Below are 21338 nucleotides of genomic sequence, written 5' to 3' on the forward strand. Positions count from 1 at the left end.
GGCTATGGAAAACACAAATCAACTACAATAAGTTTGGATTAGTTAATAATTCTTTTATGGGAGAGATTGATTAATTTTAAAGTTAAAAGATTTAACAAAATTGTAAATATATATATATATATATATATATATATATATATAGTATATATATAATCATGGATAATCTTTTCTAATATATTCATAAACTCTTTCTTTATATTGAAAAGGATATAGAGATGTAAAAAAGAAAATCCACCTTCTAGCGTGTGTTATTATCTATATATATCCATTTAAAAAATATCTTTTAATGTATTTATTATTTATATATATCCGTTTAAAAAATATCGACAAGATATTTTAAAATTACAAATATTTAAAAATATATTTTATAAATTATTAAAATAAAATTAAAAAATATATAGTAGATAATATAAATTAAATTACATATAAATTAAAATTTAATTTTAAATAAATTTAATTTTATAACATATAAATTAATTTTAATTAAATTAAATTTAACAAATATAAATTAAATTTTTATTTTTATTTTTTATGAATAATAAATATTTATTAATTTAGATTATATAATATCAACATTTAACCCGTTTATAAACTATTATTAAAATATCATTATCCACAGTACATATAAAATAAATATCTAAAAATATTAATATTATCAACAATTCACATATAATAAATATATAAGAATATCAACTATTTTTTGAAACGTAAAAATTTCTTTTATCTCTAAATATTTGAATTGTAAAAGATTTAAAAGAATATAATAAAATTAAAATTTTAACCATAAAAAAATATAAAGCCAAAATAATGTATTATTAAGATTCTGTTTTGATATACAATTTTATTTATCAAGTTTTCCTTTTGGTAATTGTTTATTAATTATTCAATTTTGTAAATTGTATAATTATATTTTAAAATTTAAGTAATTATATAAAATAAAATGATAAAAGCATTTATTTCATATATTATTTCTTTTAATAATTATGATAAAAATTAGATTTTATTATTATAACAAAGAAACGGATACTCATATTTCTACTAGTTATTATAAAGTGAATGGTTGGAGGTTGAGATTTGTTCTCTTCAAATTTTGAGTATTTAAACTTTTACAAAAGTTCATGGAACAAAAGAGAAACAGATGAAAAGGGAAAGAGAAGACTTGACCAGGGAGCAAGAGTACTGCTACTAAAACCTTAAAACATTCAGAAAAAGTTTGTTCATTTAGTACTACACAAAGGAACACAGAATCACCGTTCCTGGTTCTGTAACCATGCCAAGGGTTTCGGCGAATCCTTCTTCCTCAGGCTTATTCTCTGTGGCTTCCACCGTCAGAGCTTACGCGCTCCCTATTGTTCTCTTCGCCGGAGCCATGTACTACCAGCTCTTCGTTATTCCCAATGCCTTCCCTCGTTCTCATTACGATGGTAATTCCTTCTTTATCAATCTATCTATTTATTTATTTTTTCAGAAACTGATTTTTTACTTCTGTTTGTTTGTGTATTGCAGTTTTGCAAATTGAGAGCTATAGTTCTGTTGACAAAGTGCAGGACGCTTATGAGAAGCTTGAATCTAAAATGTAATTCATTCATGTCTCTTTAGATTAGTTTATGGAATGATTTTATTGTATTTTAGCATTTGGCAGTGGTAACTGTGAATATACTCTAAATTTTGCACATACCTATCTTTTTTTTTTTTTTGCTAAAGGAATTCAAGAAGTTAAAATAGAAGTGGTTATTTTCTCAATATGAAGTAACCTAAACGCACAATTGAACGTTAGCTATGTGCATGGATTGAATTTGTGATGTGACTAAGAAGTATGCTTTTCCCATCCACAATTTGAAACTCTGATTTATGTGTAAGGACTGTGGATGACCAGACATGGATAAAGGGAATTCTTATTCACTGCCTGATTTATTTTGAGTATTTAGTCTTAAAAAGCGTGTATGGTGCAAGATGAAGGGATTGCTAAATGATTGGTTTCTGCATTTTGCTGTTTGAGATGAGTAGTGGCTAGGTTAGTGATCAGTGCTCACTCTACTTAGCTTATTTACCGTAGCTTGGTTATTTTATTTTCTTACATTTTTCTATTAAGTTTATTTTTAGTCAGGGCACCTTAGATGTGTATGTGTGTGTGTACTTTTTATTTTTTTAAATTGGAGTTTTTATTTTATGTAAAAATTGTTCAATTGCCATAATAGGATAGTTAGGATTCTTTTAGCAAAATTTCAGATAAAGAATAGTGATTTTGTTTTTTCATATAGGCTGTTGAATAGGTTTTCTGGTCTTAGTTTGTTGAGTGTGCTTAAACTTTTGTGGAGCATTCTGTGTGCCATGTTACCTGAGATGCTATTAATAATCTTATGACATTAGTTAAATTGTCTTTCAGGAATTCTGCGGAGGAAGCTTTTGATATTCACGAGTTTTTAAAGGTAATTGAGAGGACATTTATTAGCTATCTTGTCTATCAGTCAAATTACTGCATGATGCACAAAATCCTCCAAAGAAAAAAATTCTCCTAAGGTGATAGTGACTTTGGTATCATGGGGTGCTCAAATTCCACATCAAGTAATATGGAAGGTTCGGTGGAGTATCAAGTGCTTTGTTCTTCCCCCTTAATAACTAGCTTTTGAGGGTGGATTCTCTAAGTACTTTGTGGTACTCATCATATGGCTTTAAGACCACTATGATATGATAAGGATCATTGCACTTGGTTTACACTTTGGCCAAATCTAGTTTTAACTTTTATGTTTATTGTGTTGGTTTCATGATTCAATTTGTTTTCTTAGGACTATTTTGATTCACATTATATAAATTATACTTAATACTTCCAAACATAGACGGTTGAATTTATTTGAATGAATCCCATCAACATAGGTTTAAGGATACAGATCTGCTTAATCGGAGATCAAAATCTACTGCCTTGATGTTGAACTACAGCTGCCTTAATATGGTTTTGCAAACAATGTTGGAATGATGTGATGAGATTAAACTTTGTATATACACGTGTGTTTCAAATGTATAGTTGAAGTATGGTCTTTCTATGGAAGTTAGCCTAGTGTGAATTGGTGCATAGGAAGAATCATGACTTTTCAGTTAGATTGAATTTTGCATACAAAATTTGATTGTCGTTGTTGGTATTGGTATGTGGAGGTAATGATATTCAGGCCAATAAAGTGTTGAAGTTAGATATCTTATTGTAACTTGTAGTTCAAGTTCGAACACCATTCAATTTTTCCCCTCTCATGAAGGTTGAACCTTACCATGCTATGTTGACGGTCCTACATCGACTAGAGATAAGGTCAATTTAAAATATATAAATAGGTGCAAACCTTACCTTACAAGTCGGTTTTACGTGTCTCTTGAAGTTACAATTCTACTCCCTTTTCTTGTTGCACGTGGCAATGCACCCTGACTCCTCTCCAACAGCTATTCAAAGCACCGAGGTCGCCTCTTTCTCCGCTTTCAGGATCTCTGGTTGGTTCCTTGATTGGAGAACCTTGGATTTTTAGGGTTTCTCTCTCTTCTGTTCATCTATGGCTTCTTCTGCTGCTGTCTTTTTTGACATCTCTTTTGCCACTAATGTGTCTGACAGGTTAATATATACTAATTATGTCAACTTGCACTCGTCTATTAATAAGTTAGATGACACTAATTATGCGACTTGGACGTCAGACATTAAACTCTAGCTTGAGAGTCAAGGTTATGTCAATTATCTTACTCAAAAAGTGATTGCTATTGCTTTGCAGAGGTTCCCGTTGGAAGAAAACTGATGCTTAGTTATGCATCATTATCAAGGGTACCCTTCACTTTTCTTTAAAACAATTATTTCATGCTCACGACACATGTTCTGAAATTTGGGAACAGGCCAAATTTGGTATGACTCGGTGTGAGGGAAATCATTAAGTCTTTTATGTCACCCATGTGTCTACTTGATAGTATATGTTGATGATGTTGTTCTTACTGGTAGTGACAACCATGTCATCTCCCAGATGAAACAACATCTTTGTCATCATTTTTAGACTAAAGTTCTTGGCAAACTCAAATATTTCTTGGGTATTGAGGTGACACAATCCAATGATGGTATTGTTATATCAAAGAAATATGCATTGAATATTTTGGAGGAAATTGGATTGATGAATTCAAAATATGATGGCACACCCATGAATCTTAATACTAAACTTCCATCAAATAGGGGGAGCCTATGTAACTCCTGAGCAGTATAGTGTGGTAAGCCAATTTCTTAATTCTCCTTGTGAAGATCATTGAAATGCAGTCATTTGTATATTAAAGTCCATTAAAGGATCTCCTGGAAAAAGGTTGTTGTATGGTTTCAATAACCATACAACAATTGTTTGTTATTCAGATGCTGATTGGGTATGATCTTCTTTTGATACAAGATCTACATCCGGATATTGTGTCTCCATTAGTGGTAACTTAATATCTTGGAAAAGCAAGAAAGAAAGGGTTGTGACAAGATCTAATGCAAAAGCAAAATATAAAGTTGTGGCCTTAACCACTTGTGAGCTTGTTTGGCTCAGGCAATTGCTTAGAGAGTTATAATTTGGAGATGTCACTCAAATGAGACTTATATGTGACAATTAGGCTGCTCTTCATATTAGCATATTAGTTCTAATCTTGTCTTTCATGGGAGAACCAAATACATTGAGATTGATTGTCATTTAATTCGAGAGAAGATTATATTTGGAGACATCAAAACTGTGCTTGTTAACTTAAGTGATTACTTAACAAATATTTTCACTAAGTCTTTGCTGGGATGGAGAATTGATTATATTTGTAACAAGTTTGGTACATATGATTTGTATTCACCAACTTTAGGGGGAGTGTTAGATATATTAGATTATTAAATATCTTATCTTTATGTTTTATCTTCAGTTACTTTGTTATTATTTTCTATTTGTATATTGGACTTAACTCATATTTTATTTATTATAAATACAGTACCATTTGAATATTTTCTACACAAGGGAGATTAATCCCATATAGTTTTTCACTATATTCAATATGATATTAGAGCCATGGATTAGAGCTTATCCTAGCAAAATTTTTTGTTTGTTGGAGTATATTGTTTTACCTGTTATCGAACTACCTATTAATGTCTAGTCCATGCACGAGATGTATATACCTCGACATAAGGGGGTGTGTTGGAAGTCCCAAAGCGACTAGAGATAAAGCCAATTTAGAATATATAAGTGGGTGCAAACCATACCTTAAAAGATGGTTTTGTAGGATTGAGTTAGGTCTAAACTATACTTCTTAACAATATGCAACTCCTCCAAAAGGATATGTTGAAAGCTTGAAACAGTTTTCTATTGAAAAATGTTGAAACGATAGAGACATAAGATAGAATAGCTTTGAATGAAATGGCACTAGAAACACCACGCCCACACACACTATACACTTCATGATACAATTTACAAGTATAAGTGACTGGGTGCTATTTCCATGGACTTGTTTCCTATGAACACTGTTGGAAAGCATTCTTAATAGTAGGGAGCGCTGGCCCTCTTAGGGGCCTGCCTTAATTATGGCCGCAAAGGTTGTGGTTTAGTTCCATATTGACTAGAAATATGACTTATACAGTGAGATAATTAAGGAAGCCAATTTTTATGATAGTATAAGGGCTTATCCTAGATCCATTATTTGGTCAGTGAATTTGCCACATTCCAAGCTGGGAGTCCTGGGCATGGGGGGAGTGTTGCTCCAAATTGTAAAGAAAGCTTGTAAGGAGCAACCGAAAGTAAAGTGAAACTAAGAGTTCTGAAAGCTAAATCTGAAAAGTGTCTTAAAATATATGAAAACATGATGCTAAGTTACAAACTCCTATATATAATGTATAATATTACAAAAGTCATATAAGGACCATGGAGAAAGCCCAATTAGTTGAGATATTGGTATCCTCTCCACAGTTTGTGTTATTGGTATGCCCAATATGGATGATAGGTAAAAGAGGGCTTTAACAATCTTATTGGTAGGGCTCCCCACAGTCACAAGGGCTAAGAATACTGGAGTGCTAGTAACAACTGTGATTCAAATAAGTATCTCTGATTAGAAAGAACAATGATTTGAGTTAGGTTCCAAGTCCTAATTCAGAGAAAGACTAAATTCATTTAACTTGTGATATGTAAACTGCATGTGATTATTGTCGTGCAGTGTAATTATTATGAAATTAATATGCAGAAACTGTTTTGGATATCATAACTCACAAACATGTTATAAAGAAGTGGGTTTGCATTCATGACTTGGGACTGTAGTACTCTTATTTATAAATTGGTCTTTCTTTTTCCTACCATATGCCTTGGTACTTTAACACGGTTTTAAGTATTACTCATGATTTTTGTTTGATTGCTGTTCACTACCACACTAGCATGGTGGATTTACTATGGTTTTATTTATGTGATTTGCAATGAGAGCATGCTTTGCAGATTCGGTATGCTTATGAGTTGCTGACAAATCCTTTATGGAAAAGAGACTATGACATATTTGGTATTGATGAACAACTTGTGAGTACTCTCTTTTGCATCTTTTTAAACTTGTGTCTGTTTTTAAGATCTCTCTTGTAAATGTTTGTATCGTCCCTGATTACTATCATCTCCAAGTGGTTTCATTAACTGATATAATTATACAATGGTAGCATATTGTTGAGAGTGCCAGCAAGCATTATGCAGGGAAACATATTTCAGAATTGGACTTCCCTTTACTACAGGCCCAATCTGGTTAGTCAAAACATTCATTAGATGTGATACCTTTTCTTTTTTGAAGTTTTCAATGGATATGTGACATGAAAATTCTTTTATTGATGGATGCAAATTTTTTTACCTCTTAGGATCTGTGGATCATTCTTCTAAAGTCATTACAGCTAGTGACTTCCAGTATATATTTCCAGATGTTAAGCCATGGCTAATGCAGGTACATATGATGATATATTGTAACAAATGTGATCTCCGTTTAACTTTCATGCCAAATTATTCTTGTTATTTTAACTCATTTTTATTTTGTGTAACTGAATTAACTGTGCTTTACCACTATTGACCTCCATAACTACTGAATGAAATTAAAACTATTTTCAATTAAATTATATTCTATTTAATTGAATGAAAATCTGAGTTTCTGAAACTGTATTATTGACTATTAAATTTGGTATTTTTTTTTCATGATGCCTTAAATATTGGTTTCTACACTTGCATCGTAGTATTTCACTAATTGATCCTAAAGCTTTGGATCAAATCAATTACCCCTAAAGTTTTGAAAGTGAGTTTAGGTCTAACTTAACTTATAAAACCATGTTTTTAGGAAGAATAATTCACGAGTTAAACAAAAGTAACAAATCATGTCTCCTTAAAAAAAGTATTCTTTGCAGCCTCAAAAGTCATTTTCCCTATTTCAATCTCAGACACAATGGCATCAATTTTACCTTCATCGAGTATAGCCACAACCTAGCAAGAACACTGCTTGCATCACACACTAAACAGAAAATCATGTGTCCTTAAGACGATCTTTTCTAGCAGCCTTTGCTGCTACTTTCTCTGCTTCAATCTCTGCAGCAACAACAATGGCATCAGTTTCAGCTTCCTCTAGTTGATGCAGGTCATGCCCTTTTGTCATCACTACAACTTCTATGTTCTTCCCTCCACTCTCTACAGCTTCAAGCAATGCATGAATAGCTAATTTCACAATGTCCTTCCCAAAGTTCAATGTGCCTGAGGAGTTTATTTGGTATAGTGAGGGTGTGCTAGTGTAGGAATCAAACCCAACCATGAGGATGGAAAGCCCCAAGGGGTGAACACCACCATTCTGCTTGTGCTTCTAATTAAGGCCCACAATGTAACAAGTGATTTATGCAATGGTAATAGGATCCTCAACCTTACGAGTAACGATAATGAGCGATATATAAGTAAGTGTATGTGTATATCTCATCTTACAAGTCGATTTTATAGAATTGGTTTAATTTTGAGCAACCTCAAAAGAATAATAAACATTTCCTCTCAAGCTGAAATATAAATATGTCAAGTAGCAGTGAGCATATTACACATGTAGGCTGTCCAAGGATCCTGTAGGGATTTAGTTTGCCTGTCTAGAAGTTGTTCCTTAGAGCTTACAAAAGTAGTCTTGATGATACCAAGGGAGATCTTCACTTCACTGTAATGAAGTGACAATTAACCTTTATATCTTGTGTATAATAGGATTTGGAGAAATGTTGATTGAAGCAAGTTCTATGATACCTATCTTCAAAAATTTCAACTGCCGAAGCAAATGCTTTAACCACAAGAGTTCACAAATCATATTATCCATAGCCATATACTCTCTACTTCTGTACTTAATCGTGCAACCACAATTTGCTTCATATTTTTCTTTATCCAAGAGATCAAGTTCCCACCAGTTAGAACACAGTAGCCTATCAAGAATCATCTATCACTAGCATTTCCTGCCCATTCCTCCTTTGATGTTAGCGTGATCCCTATTCATTGATTTATCTTAGGACTTGATCAACGGCATTCCTATGACAATCACTTGGTGAATTGAGAAATTGATTGACAACCCTAATAGGAAAGATAATTTCCTGACTAGTCATTATGAGATAACTTAACTTCCTATTAGTAATATACTAGCAACATATTCGCTGCATGTATCTGAGCCTTAGTCCTTCTTAAGCCCAGCTTAGTGGCACACTTTTGAGGATAGTAGATTGCATACCTTTTAGTCCTATGAAAAGTAGACCAAAAGGGACCCTTAGGAGGCATGAGTTAAGGGGATCTCAAGGTAAATAATATCTTTGAAGATTCGATCTTTAATTGAGACAAATAATGTTGGCGTTATCCATGTAGTCGACTTCACCTAGTGGGATAAGGCTCTTGTTGTATTAAATAATAATACATTAAAGTCATGCCTTGCTTAAATGAATGAACCAAAATGGCGTGTCTCATTGAAGTGGCTGCACCTTAATCAAGAGGTGCTGACTCCTGTTCCCTGATTTTAGCACCTTAACCATCCCTTCTTGCACCTTTTGTTGTACTGCTTCAAACATAAGAATTGGGAATGTCATGTGAACTTTCAAGATAACATTTTATTTTTTGATTATATTGGAACATTATTTTGAAAAAAGAAATGTGGTGGTATTTGTGAGACTATAACTATATGTTGGTAAATTATTTGCTTTTCATCGTGTTATTCGAGGAAATTGAAAACTAGTCATATTTAATCTCATTTTGTAAATTGGAAAGATATTCATCAGCTTTCTTCACTTTTTAGTAACATGATGCCTCTTGAAAGATATATTTGATCAATCTTTCTTTTAAAGCTTGTATATCACCGTTCTTGCCTGCTTCCATAATTTTTACCTATTTGATTCTTTTAAAAAATTAACTTGAATTTGATGTTGGATGTATTTGTATCAGTTGTATTCATCAGGGAGCGAAAATTGTGCTCAATTTTCCAAGTCCTGGAATAAAATTGGTAAGTTATTTAAACTTGATTCTGGGCATAAAATTTTTTCTTTGTGCACGTCATATATTTCTGTGAAAATGTTACCCTTTTCTGATGAATAGCATTTAATTTTCTTGAGTTAGTCACTTAGTCTTTAGGTTTTTGAATGATATTGCTAGAAAAGGAAGAGAAATTTCCTTGTCACAGTAAATTGAAGTTATATGAGAAATATGCGAGCATGTTTCATAATGAGGGAATACTTGCAATTTTAGGTGTATCTTTCCCCTTATCCCTGTTTCTGTTTCTCTCTTTCTCTTGGAAGTTTCCACTCAGTCTTTTTTTTTGGACAGTGTTTCCTTCCCTAAACAGTGATAAATTTATGGCACCATTGTTTATATTTTGCATGGATTTAATCTAATTTATATCCAAGCACTTCGTTATTTTAGTCACCAGTTCAAGGACCAGTTTATTCTGATGAATTCCTCTGCTTTTAGCTTCTTTATTGGATGATGTTGCAAACATTGGTGTGGTGGAACTTGGTGAGAAGGAGCTTGCCATATACCTTGCTGATAGAAGATCAACTGGAAAACCTTTTTTTAGAAATGGTATGTGCTGAATACAGTCAAATTTTTGTTTCTGCCCTTTTGTTTTTGTGGGTGGGATCCCTATAAAAAATGAATGTTCCCTTGTTTTAGTAGTTGTTTTATTTGACCCTTTCTGTTATATATTTATAAAACAGTTCAATATAAGGAGCATTCTATACAAAACGTGCAATTATTATTTGTAAATTCACTGTAAAGATTGTTCCATTTTATCCAAATCGTACTAGTTCAATGCGTGTTGTTTCCGAGTATGTTTCTTTTTGTGTATACTAAATACACACTTGTGTGTGAGACTTGTGAGTATTTCTTTATAACAATCGAGTTGCATCTATCCATGATACCTGTGATAAAACAAATTTATTATTGGTGGTTTCCTTCTTTGTTGATTAAATATAAATACAAGATGACGACCTTATAATAAAATTAAAATAGTAGTATACTTTTTAGACAGAAAGCTGTGACTGGCCTAGATTTTTTGTGTAATGGGAGAAAAACACAGTTAGATAGATGATATTCCATAAGGTACCACACATCTGTATTTGGCTTCTCAATAACAGCAAATTTCATAGAGAACTAACTCTTCAGAATGTACATCTTCCATTCAGTTTCAATATAATCTTCTTTCAATACGGTATTAGAGCATAGTGATCCATGGCCTAAAAGAATATTCCATCACATTACCCTCTACTACCTGCAGTGGCTTAGACAATGTGGTTGCAAACTCACAGAACTGCAACTAGCAGTGGTTCTGTCATATCTATTCTGCTAGCTCCAATCACGTTTTCTCATAATACTTCAGAGAAACGTGATGACAAAAATTCTTTGCTATGGTGTCAACAATTCAAGCACATAGGTTGCATAATTTAGTTTGACTCTGAAAGTTCCTCTTTATTTTCTTTCTGAACAAGATCTTTATCTTAATTATGTGACTCCAAATTATCTTGTTTGGAAACAACAAGATCAAATGTTAAGTCTGGTTACAATCGTCTCTTTCTAGTCCCATTCTTGCTCTCTTTATTCCCGATCATGATTATAGGAAGATAACTATTTCAGACTAAACATTTTCTCCATCAATAAATGTTGGCAAAACACCTATGCATTCTCAGTCAAACTTCAATGATGTTTATACCAGATACATTCTCACAGTCCCTATTTGTAATATCAAAACCTTTGAGAAAAGAAAATAAGATTATGCTGAAATGAATAAGATTCTGAAGATATTTTTTCCTAATTACTTTGAAGATATTGAGAATATATTTTATCATAATAACATGTTATTTACAACACTTCCCCTCAAGTTAGTAAATAAATATAAATCATTCTCAATTTGTTAATAAAATCCTCAAATCTACCTTGATGAAGTCCTTTATTGGATATGCCTACTGTTTGAAATTCTTTAAGATACAAGAGAGTAGTCAGTCATGAGGCATGTAGCAGTTAACATAGCTTCTCTCCAATATGATTTAGGAACACACGTTTGGAACAGGCAAGCTCTAGCTACTTCTAGAAGATGATGCTTTTTTCTTTCTGCAACTCTGTTTTGTTGTGGAGTGTTACACTTATAAGTTCATAAACATACCATTATGAGACAATTTTGGAGAATTCTTGGTTTACATATTCTGTATGCCTAATTACTTTTATGTTTTTCCCAAATTTATTTTGGACAAGATGGAAAAAAGTAACAAAATTGAAAAACCTCATATTTACTTTTCATAACATGTCTGCGTGACATGAGTATAATAATCAATAAAAGTAACAAACTGTAGCTCTGAAATAAAAAAATTCTATATTGGGTCCCAAACATCAAAGTGAATCAAGTCAAATGGGAAATTACTTTTTTTACTTGAGATGCAATAATATGCATGATGATACTTTGACAGTTGACAAATATTACGTTTGAAAGACTCAACCGACTTTTTAGTGAACAAATGAGGGACCAAGGATTTTATAATGTTGAAGGGGGAATATCCCAGTCTTTCATGATGAACCCATACTTGGGAATATGTCATTCTGGGACATATAAAACATCCTTTAATAAATGTTAGAAGTATCACATCAACTAAAGATAAGATGATTTTAGAGTATATAAGTAGGTACAAATCTCACTTTACAAATCGGTTTTATAGGATATACTTAGGTTTAATGTCCACCTTAACATGGTATCAAAAATGAGTTAGAGATGCAATATTAGAAAAGGGGTTTAGCTTTATAGATTGCCATTACTTCTATTTTCCACTTGACTTCCAAATGCCTGTTTGTGTCTTCAATGATAGATGTCTGTTTTAAGTTTTCGATGATAAAGATAGCATTTTCCTTGTCCTGATGTATTGAAAAAAATTGTCCAGGTGTTCCATCTCTTGTTGCCATTCCTGCAGGATGTCGATCTCCTAAATGTATTAGGAGGTGAGTTATATTATTTAACCAATGGTTCGTTTGAGATTAGGCAATAGGAGTTTTGATTTTTTTAAACTTTACTAACATGCTAGTTCACATTTGTATAAGTAGGTCAATAATCATTATTATATCATGTTTGTAGTCTACTTGCACTAATCATTTCTACTAAATGGAGTTACTATAAATTATTTTCTTGTGTCAGGTTTAATAGTGAGCTTACTGTTGATAAGGTTACAAATTGGTTTGCAACAACTATACTGGCTTTACCTCAAATTAACTACTACTCAAGGGAAACTCTGGTATTTTGTCTAAACGTGTTAAAAATATGATTTAATTATGTTATAAATACGAATTGGTTATATCAAATAAATATGATATTATTTGATAGGAAAATATCTTATCAAATATTTCCCATTACTTGGTATAGTTTTCTTCCGTATTATTGTATCTCTTCTTCATTATCAAATGTTTCCCATTACTTGGTAATGCATTCATGGTATGGCTGGTTTTTGTGGTTGGTATAGCTCTATGCCTTCCTTAATCCTAAATAAACATGAAAGTGTTTCTCCTTCTTTCATCTGGCCTTTCTTAAACTTCATTACCAAATTATCAGCATTAAACAATCAAATATGTCCATGCCATAAAAGTTTAGCATTGTTTTATGTTAGAAGTTGACTGCCTAACACAACCTCCACTTTTATCTAGGCTTAGAATAGCTTTGTATATATTTGAAACAATACATAGAAAGGGTGGAGTTTATGAAATGATACCTGATTAACCAAAAACAAAGTGAATAAGTGATAACCAATTACATGATAATATTTTTTATTTGGTCTATAGCTTATAGAAATAGGTATATAGTCGAATATTGACCAATTCAGTTATTATTCTTAGAAAAGGTCCTTTTACAATAATGGAAATAATTTTTTTTTTGGTATAAGGACAACTGAACGAAGATTTTAAACAAGTTCATGGCATATCTAATGAATTTGAAAACTAACTTCTATTGGGTTATCTTGCTTTCGTTGTTATTGTCCAACTAACTTGAGGTTATCTATTGAGAGTTTTAATGGTTACTAAGGGTATTTGGAATGCCACTTCCAAAATTTCAGGTACCAAATTTTCTTGGTAAAACTAGCCATCATAAGGTACAAATACATTTCTCTTCTATCTACATATTTTTCTCTCTGATTTCTTAGCTTAAATATCGTTCTTATTTTCCACCTACTAGTGAACTTCTGTACTTTCATCATACATTTTTATTGAATAAAGTTTAATGTTTATTTAAGTTGCTAATTGTTTGAGGAAAATAATATTTTAGGAATGCTTGCTGAAAATATTTCAAATTACGGAAGATGAGGGCAGTTAATAAATTAAAAAACATTGTTCATTAATTCAAAATATATGCCAAACACTTCATAACACAGTTTTCATATTATTGTGTGGATCTTTTACTGGATTTCTGGTGTAACTGATTGAGGTTAATGAGAAGTCAATTTTATCCAATGTAATTAGGTTACAAATGGCTGTAATGTATCTGTAAACTGTTGCTCAGTTTTCTTGCTTAGTAATTTGTAACCTGTACAGTTTGCAATAGCTTAAAATATGGCCTGAAAAATAGCGGCTAGTCAATCATTTTTTAAAGAAAATGCTAAACTACTATTGTCCAGTGGTGTAATATTCTTTTTGAGCATGTCATTGGAAACACATTAACCACTTTTCTTCTCTATCTTAAGTTTTCTGCCCTAATTCTAGCCAATGAGCAACAACTACTGTTACACACTACCATGTTTTGTCTTGTGGCAGCAATAATGAATTTAATATGTTTAGAAATCAGTCTTCTTCCATAATATGCGTAAGCAATACTTTTTGAGTCATGAATTGTTACATTCGGTTTGTGCTTGGTTGACAGAAAGTATGCTGGTAGAAAATGGTGCTATGAAAGGTTTGAAATAACTATTACTTATGTTTGGTTTTGATTAATCTTGGAGAAGAAAAATCCTTTTGGTTTCAAAAGCACCATCTTTTACTCATTATACAACTTTTGTCCTCCTTTGCAATTAGCTTGTAGATCTTCAAAAAATATTTTTCCACCTCTGGGCCAAGTTTCAAGGTTAAGGAAAAGTGGAAAGTTAATATTTCTTATCCACTCCATCTTTCATCCAATTATGAGCTACGCTTTAAACCTTGATAAGAGAATGAGAAATGAAAATATCATTGGAGGGAGGGGACGGTGTTACATTGTTGGATTCATGGATAAAGAAAAGGAAAGAGAAAAAACAAAAAAAACTTTCTTCTGTCTTTTATTTAATAGTTTTTCCCTTTTATAAGGCTTTGTATACACTAAAGGTAAAGGTGTCTTGTAGTGACTGTTAGAAAGTGGGTTTATAAGTCTAATTCAACCTCACAAAATTGGCTTGTAAGGTGAGGTTTGTATCTCACTTATATATTATAATTTGGCCTTATCTCTAGTCGATGTGGGACTTCTAACACACACCCAGTCGATGTGAGACTTCTAACACACCCCCTCACACCGAGGTATATACATCTCGAGCGTGTGAGACTAGATATTAATGGGTGGTCCGATAACGGCCCAATAGCGGGTGGAACAATATGCCGAACACATATCGCTAGGATAGACTTTAACAATAGCTCTGATACCATGTTAGAAAGTGAGTTTATAAGTCTAACTCAACCTCACTTAACTCTAATCTAACAGAAATATTCTTTTAGGACAGAGGATGATGTGTGTGGACCTAGATGTGGGGTGTTTGTATCAGACGGTGTGAAGCTTTGAGGAAAAGGAAGGTCCAAGAAAAAAATGTAAGAAGACGTCAAAATAAATGAAATCAGCTGGGATGGGGTTTGTCATGCAAAAGTTCTTCCAAAAGGAAGCTGAATAGCTCATACTTTTGGGAGATCTGTGCATTGGGTCCCTTATCTTCTGGTGACCAAATTCTATTTCATTCTGTTTTTTCCTGGTGTCCAATGTGGATTTGGTGTGGAATACAATTTCCGTTCTGAAGTATGAATATTGATGCAAAATTTGAGTTGAAGAGGTAAACAACATGATCAAGAGGATGGACAACAGTAAAATTGTTGGTCTTGATGGCACCCCTATTAAAGTTTTGAAATTTGTAAGAGAATAATGTATCTTTTGACTCAATAAGTATTTAACGGGATCTTGAGATCTAAGACAATGCTAGGTGAGTGGAGGAGGAACCTTTTAGTACTTATATACAAGAACAAAAGAGACACTTACAATTATTTAAACTCAAAGGTTCAATCTATTTTGGAGAAATAGTAATTCACTTTTTTCATCTTTATGGTAGTCTTGCTAGAAAAAGAACAATTATTTCCTAGAAATAATATATTCCCTAACACCACGCACTTAATCTTGTTTGGATGCCCTCTGATTGAGTAGATCTATACTTGAATTTATCTGTTTTAAGGTTTACTTGCTGTGGATCATCACATATAGGTAAAAGTCCTCTTTTTCTCAACACTTGGTGAGCGTGCTGCCCCATTTATACGACAAGCAGCTAAAGACTATTGGGCTTTTGCTTCATTTGCATTCATTCTCTGGCGGGAAGAGGAATCTTCCTATTGGTTGGGAGCGTAAGTGACAATTTTCAGAAAATATGAATCAGGAAAACAATATTCTGCATTACATTTTCTGTACTGAAGAGGATGGTGCTATGAATGTTATATTCACCAGCCTATTGGTTCATTGCTTGATCTGGCATTGAAGTGTTGAATTTATTTTGGTTTATCTGTTTTCAAATTTCAGATTTGGGGTGGAATCTGCACCGGCTATTGTATTTCTTAAAGATCCTGGTGTCAAACCTGTGGTTCACCATGGTCCGTTTCATCTTTCTTCATATTACCCCATTACTATACGAATATACTTCTGCTCTTCAAATCCACTGACTATCTATGCATTGTGTATTGCAGGTTCTGTCAACAATTCAATTTTTTTGAACTTGATCGAAAATAATAAACAGCAAGGTACATGTTTGATAGCTATAATTTTTCGGAAACGAAAAATTACATACCTATAATTTTTAAAGGTGGGTTGGGAAAATTGGGTGGAGAATCTGCATGTGGGATTAGTGAACTAACTTCAATTGACAGTTGAAAGATCTAGTCCTGAAATAGATGGAATTAACTTCTACTTAGATTGGAATAAACCTTACGTTTTCAGAAAACAAATATGATAGTTGACTCCTGTATGACAATACATTCTAAAACTTTAGTATCAAGTTCATTCATCTGAAGAGAAATGAAAACAAAAACTGGGATGTCCAATATCATGTAGGCTATGACTTTTGACTAATTTTTGTCCTCAACGCATGTTGCAAGGAGCACAATATTAACCCAAAACTGTTTGTCTGTTTGCATACTATGTGCCTTTGGCCTTTTTCTTGTCAATTTCTTGTGACTAGGTACTAGCTAGTGATGACTACTTTTATCTGCGTATAACGACAAATACTCCTTGAATGTATATATAAATTACTTTGACCATCTGATGCATGTCTTATTCTATTCAAGGCATTATTAATATTAACTTTTGTTTATATAATGGTAAATATTTGTTCACCCTGTTTGCTTTCAGAGCTTCGGCAACTAAGGAGTGTGACATCAAGGGAGCTAGGTTGTGATCCTCACGGCTATTCTCGTGCTGGTTATGATACAATGATATGGTATTGTGCTATTGTGGTTGGAAGGCCAAGTCTGGAGCTGAACAGAATGCGTGAAGTATGTCTTCTTAGTCTCGGTTTTGGGCATAATTTGGTTATATTCATAATGATGCTAATTTTAGTTCCTTATAAAAGTCAAATCACTGTTATGATAATTGTTACTTTGGGTTTTGATAGGTTCTTAGTAAAGTAAACTTGAGGCTCTATTCTAGTATTGGAAATATATGCATAATCTTTAGAAAATGGGGTTTTTTACTCTGTTTTTGCATTTTTATTTTGGGTAAATAGCCAGTTCGAAACAAGTATTGGTATATTTTGTTTTTAGTACAAAAACTTTAATTCCATTAATATTAATTGAACTCTGTAAATAGTTAAGGTAAGTCAACGCGTATGGTCTTTAGTAAATGTCACTTGTGTTTATTAAAAGTAAATTTGATGTTGACATGCAATTAACTTTGAAGAAACCACTAAGGATTAAATTTGCAAAGCAAAAGGTAAAGAGTCCTTCAAGTTTAATTACATATTAACAGTCATTTTTTTTTAATAAACACAAAAACCAATTACTAAAGATCAAACACGTATTCAATTACTTCAACTATAAACAGAGTTTAAATAAAAATTAATGAATTAAAGTTTTTGTATTAAGATTGTAATTATTTTTTCTTGCTGTATTAAAAGCAAAATATGTCAATACTTATTATGCTGAACCGACTATTTACCCTTTATCTTTTACAGCTTTAAATTTGGTAGAGTTGTAATTTTGTTCCATAGACTATGTACAGGGTCCAGGAAACATTTTCTAAGTACAGCCAAGTGGATGCATCATCTGAAAATCAATCCTTAGCTCCAGCTGTGGATGCATTTAAGAGAAGGCGATTGACATTTGCTTGGCTTGATGGTGAAAAGCAAAAGGTATTTTTTTTCTTCTTTCATTTGAATGATTTACGTTTTAGCTTGTTTTTCTAAATAAATTACCCTTTTTTTTTATCAGAGTAAATTTCATAATGCTGATGCTTGTCATCAGTGATTGAATTAACAAAACGTATTAGAGAACTTTTTTAAGAATGCCAATTTCATTTGACAATGACCCATGGACATCAAAGCAAAAGTTATTCTAAATTGCTTCCCTGACAGCATCTAATCTGCAAGATGATGGCTGTATAATACGTCACTTTGATGAACTAGTCACATGACCTAATTTCACCACTAAATCATTAGAATGCTTTATTATGCATATCTATCCAGATTTTACCACGATATAATGTTCAATTTTACATATTCATCCAGGTGTTACTTATCTTTTTAGGATGATGCACTTGTTTTGTTAAATATAAAACGTATTATTTTGTGCTATTATATATGCACAGAGATGGTTTTGTTCACTAGCCTACAGTGGCTTGGAGCCTTGATTATGCCTTTTTTACTGGAAATTGTGGAAATAGGGGCATTTTAAAAAGCATAGGTTTTCATATTCATTGTAGATAATGTCAAAGGGTTCACGTTACAGTTATGTTTCACTTGCCTATCACTTCTACTCATTTATTTTGTGACATTTATATTACTATTGCTTTGGCCCACATCCCAGTGCTTTCATGCCAACACAACATTTGGAACTTGACCTTTTCTTTGTGTTGAGAATCAATTTTGATTATTGTTGACTTATTGTATAACAGATATGGAACAAATATAATCAATTGTATTTATCATTTTCAGACAATATAATAAAGTCACCACCAAGTATCTGAGACACAGTACTCTCTAAATGTCCTCTATTCTTCTCTTTCAACGTGGTGTATGCCAGATTTTTCTTTTGTTTTCACAGTTTCATATACAAATATTTGAAATGAGAAACATATTGAAAACTAGATTTTTCATGTCTTTTAAATTGTCTCTTAACAGCAAATGAAAGCAAAATCATTTTTCGAACTAAACACTCCCCTAATTCTAATCTTATTTATGTTATTGACAATATTTACTTAATATCTTTTATAAATTGGTTTTTAAAAAATCTTTAGTTTTTAGAAATATCTTTTACATAAAGATTAAAATATATTTATTTATTATTTAGATTTAGGAAGATAAGATTGAGGATTTATTTTAATATTTGAGTCATTTCTTTAAAAATATCTTTTATGTTTTCAAAATCCGAAATCCTAAAATAAGTGAGTCATTTCTTTAAATTTTTTCTGATGTATTTTGAATTGAAAATACTTTTGCATCATCTTTGCTACTATTTCTAACCTGAATTATTTACCTGAATTGATTGTATAGGATTACTGCCAATTTTACCTTGGTCAAGCGGGTACTGATCACACTTGTGGGCAACGACGGAGTGCGACTGATATTCCTAGGTTGTTTGTCATTCGTTACCTGAGGAATAATAGTGCTGTTGATTTGAGAACAGAACAAAAATCCAAGTGGAAATCATCACTGGTCCAAGATCTAATTACTGATTCTGATCTTGCAGGCCAGTTTGTCGCTGGGTACAAGGGCGAAGATGATGTTTTACAGGTTTGCCATTTTGCAATAAAAGATTCACAATGACAAATTGCTTTTACATTTCTTTTATAACTTAATGTATTTTCATCATAAGAACTAATGATGTACAATGACGTAGATTGACAGTTCTTTTAAGATATTTTCTATTTTCATTTGCAGATAACCCACTGGCTTGCAAACATTATTTCTGATGGTGACTCTAGAGACTTACCATTCTTTGTAAGTTTTATCAACTTTTGAATAGGTTTTGTAGGGAAGCCTAATTGTATGGGGCACATTCAATGTTGAATTAATAACCTTGGCCCTCACTTGGGTATTTAATTTCTGTTTACCGTTTTTCTCTAAATGTTACATTCATTTATGTGGTCATGATTTCACAATTGCCCAGGTTAACATTTTAAAATGTGAGGTTGTTGATGGGATTAATTTTGTAGTTACTGATTAAGAAAATACCATCTCATTGCAGACGCTAAGAACTCCTGAGCTTGTCCCGGATGACACAGAACCAATTTGGTCCGTAGCAGCACAAAATATTCCTCTGGAAAATCTGAAGCAGAGTATTCTTGGTAGTCTTAGTGGACTCTCTCTATACCGTGAGGATCCTAGAGTTGGTCCGTTTTTGCTTTTGGGTGCATTAATTTCTTTGGGTACTATATGGCTGCGTAGGAGCCAACAAGTTCATCCTTCTGTACCAAATCAATCTAGTTCCAATCAGCCATCTGAATCAAATCAACCAAGTCAACCCAGTTCAAAGGTAAGTTTTGCCCTGATATGTTATCTTGCATTTTTTTCAAACTGTAGGAGTTACTTGTATATTTTCATTCTGACAGATGTCTTCACAGGATGAAAAGGAACAAATACCAAGAAACCGGGTCAGGAGTCGGTCAAATAAAAAACCACCCCCTTCTATGACTGATTTTGAACCATCGAATTCTTACCAGGTTCCACTATCAGATTCTGACTCTGAGTAATTTCAGTTTGGTTGCTCCATGAAGGAAAGGAATATACAAAATGTTACATGATCTGAAGGTGGAATTCTTGGTTTGGAGCAAGACAATTGCTTATTTTCAAAATATAATTGATTAATTAAAGATTTTTTAGTTGTTTGTGCGGATAATTAGTTACTACTTAAAATAATTTATTAACTATTCTTAACTTGTCTCTTCATTAATGTTTGTTGAGTTGCATAATGTTTATGGTAGAGTGTATTTAACCAAATTGAATTTTCAAGAGTGGTGAAGCAATCCATCACATGTTGATTGGATTGAACTTGAGGTTGATTTAGCGAGAACCAAACAAGTTTAAAAGCTTGAATTCATCGAGCAAATTAACTTAGCTAAATAATAGCTTTTTTAGTTTTGAAACCCACACTTATTCATTGTTAACTCCTAAAAGAGTTTCAATGCTTTTCAAATTCTGTCAATTTAGGTTTTTCATTATTTTTCACTGGCTTCTGGTTAGCTTCAAAATCAAAGAAATGAGCAGTCTGACTTTAATGGAATGCACAAGGTGATTATTTCGGGGGTATGTTAATTGGGCCGTGATTTAAAATAAGGAAGGCCTCAATCATTTTGGAAATTGCATAAAATAAGTTTCAATCCAAATAGTCAAGTTAAGTTCTGGCATTTCAAATTCAATGATGTAACATAAAAAAGAAATGGTTTAAAACTCACTTGGCTTAATTTATATTCAAATTATTGTA

General features: G+C 32.4%; 1 protein-coding gene across 2 annotated transcripts; it reads left to right on the plus strand.

The window, feature by feature from the left end:
* The first annotated feature begins 1100 nt into the window (after positions 1–1100).
* LOC106757965 lies at positions 1101–20963 on the plus strand. Of its 2 annotated transcripts, none has more exons than XM_014640836.2 (20): positions 1101–1424; positions 1507–1576; positions 2387–2429; positions 6444–6521; positions 6653–6734; positions 6845–6927; positions 9414–9471; positions 9936–10046; positions 12389–12446; positions 12640–12736; positions 13550–13585; positions 15919–16055; positions 16228–16298; positions 16392–16445; positions 17053–17195; positions 17909–18049; positions 19409–19648; positions 19796–19855; positions 20103–20390; positions 20479–20963. In XM_014640836.2, exons 1-20 carry the CDS (start codon positions 1271–1273, stop codon positions 20605–20607), a joined length of 2133 nt encoding a protein of 710 aa, XP_014496322.1. In that variant the 5' UTR covers positions 1101–1270; the 3' UTR covers positions 20608–20963. The 2 variants fall into 2 exon arrangements, with proteins under 2 accessions (XP_014496322.1, XP_014496321.1); XM_014640835.2 differs by having other exon boundaries at positions 1102–1424; positions 20467–20963.
* Positions 20964–21338: the final 375 nt, after the last annotated feature.

This window comes from Vigna radiata, chromosome 3 (genome assembly GCF_000741045.1).
Source record: "Vigna radiata var. radiata cultivar VC1973A chromosome 3, Vradiata_ver6, whole genome shotgun sequence".
Taxonomy (NCBI): Eukaryota; Viridiplantae; Streptophyta; class Magnoliopsida; order Fabales; family Fabaceae; genus Vigna; species Vigna radiata.

What these genes read in the sequence shown, in the direction of transcription:
- LOC106757965 (XM_014640835.2), top strand. Translation starts at nt 1,271, where the DNA reads ATGCCAAGGGTTTCGGCGAATCCTTCTTCCTCAGGCTTATTCTCTGTG. An exon ending in CAAACCTGTGGTTCACCATG is followed by an intron (nt 16,299 to 16,391) that starts GTCCGTTTCATC and finishes TGTGTATTGCAG; the next exon opens with GTTCTGTCAACAATTCAATT. An exon ending in CAAGTCAACCCAGTTCAAAG is followed by an intron (nt 20,391 to 20,466) that starts GTAAGTTTTGCC and finishes TCATTCTGACAG; the next exon opens with ATGTCTTCACAGGATGAAAA.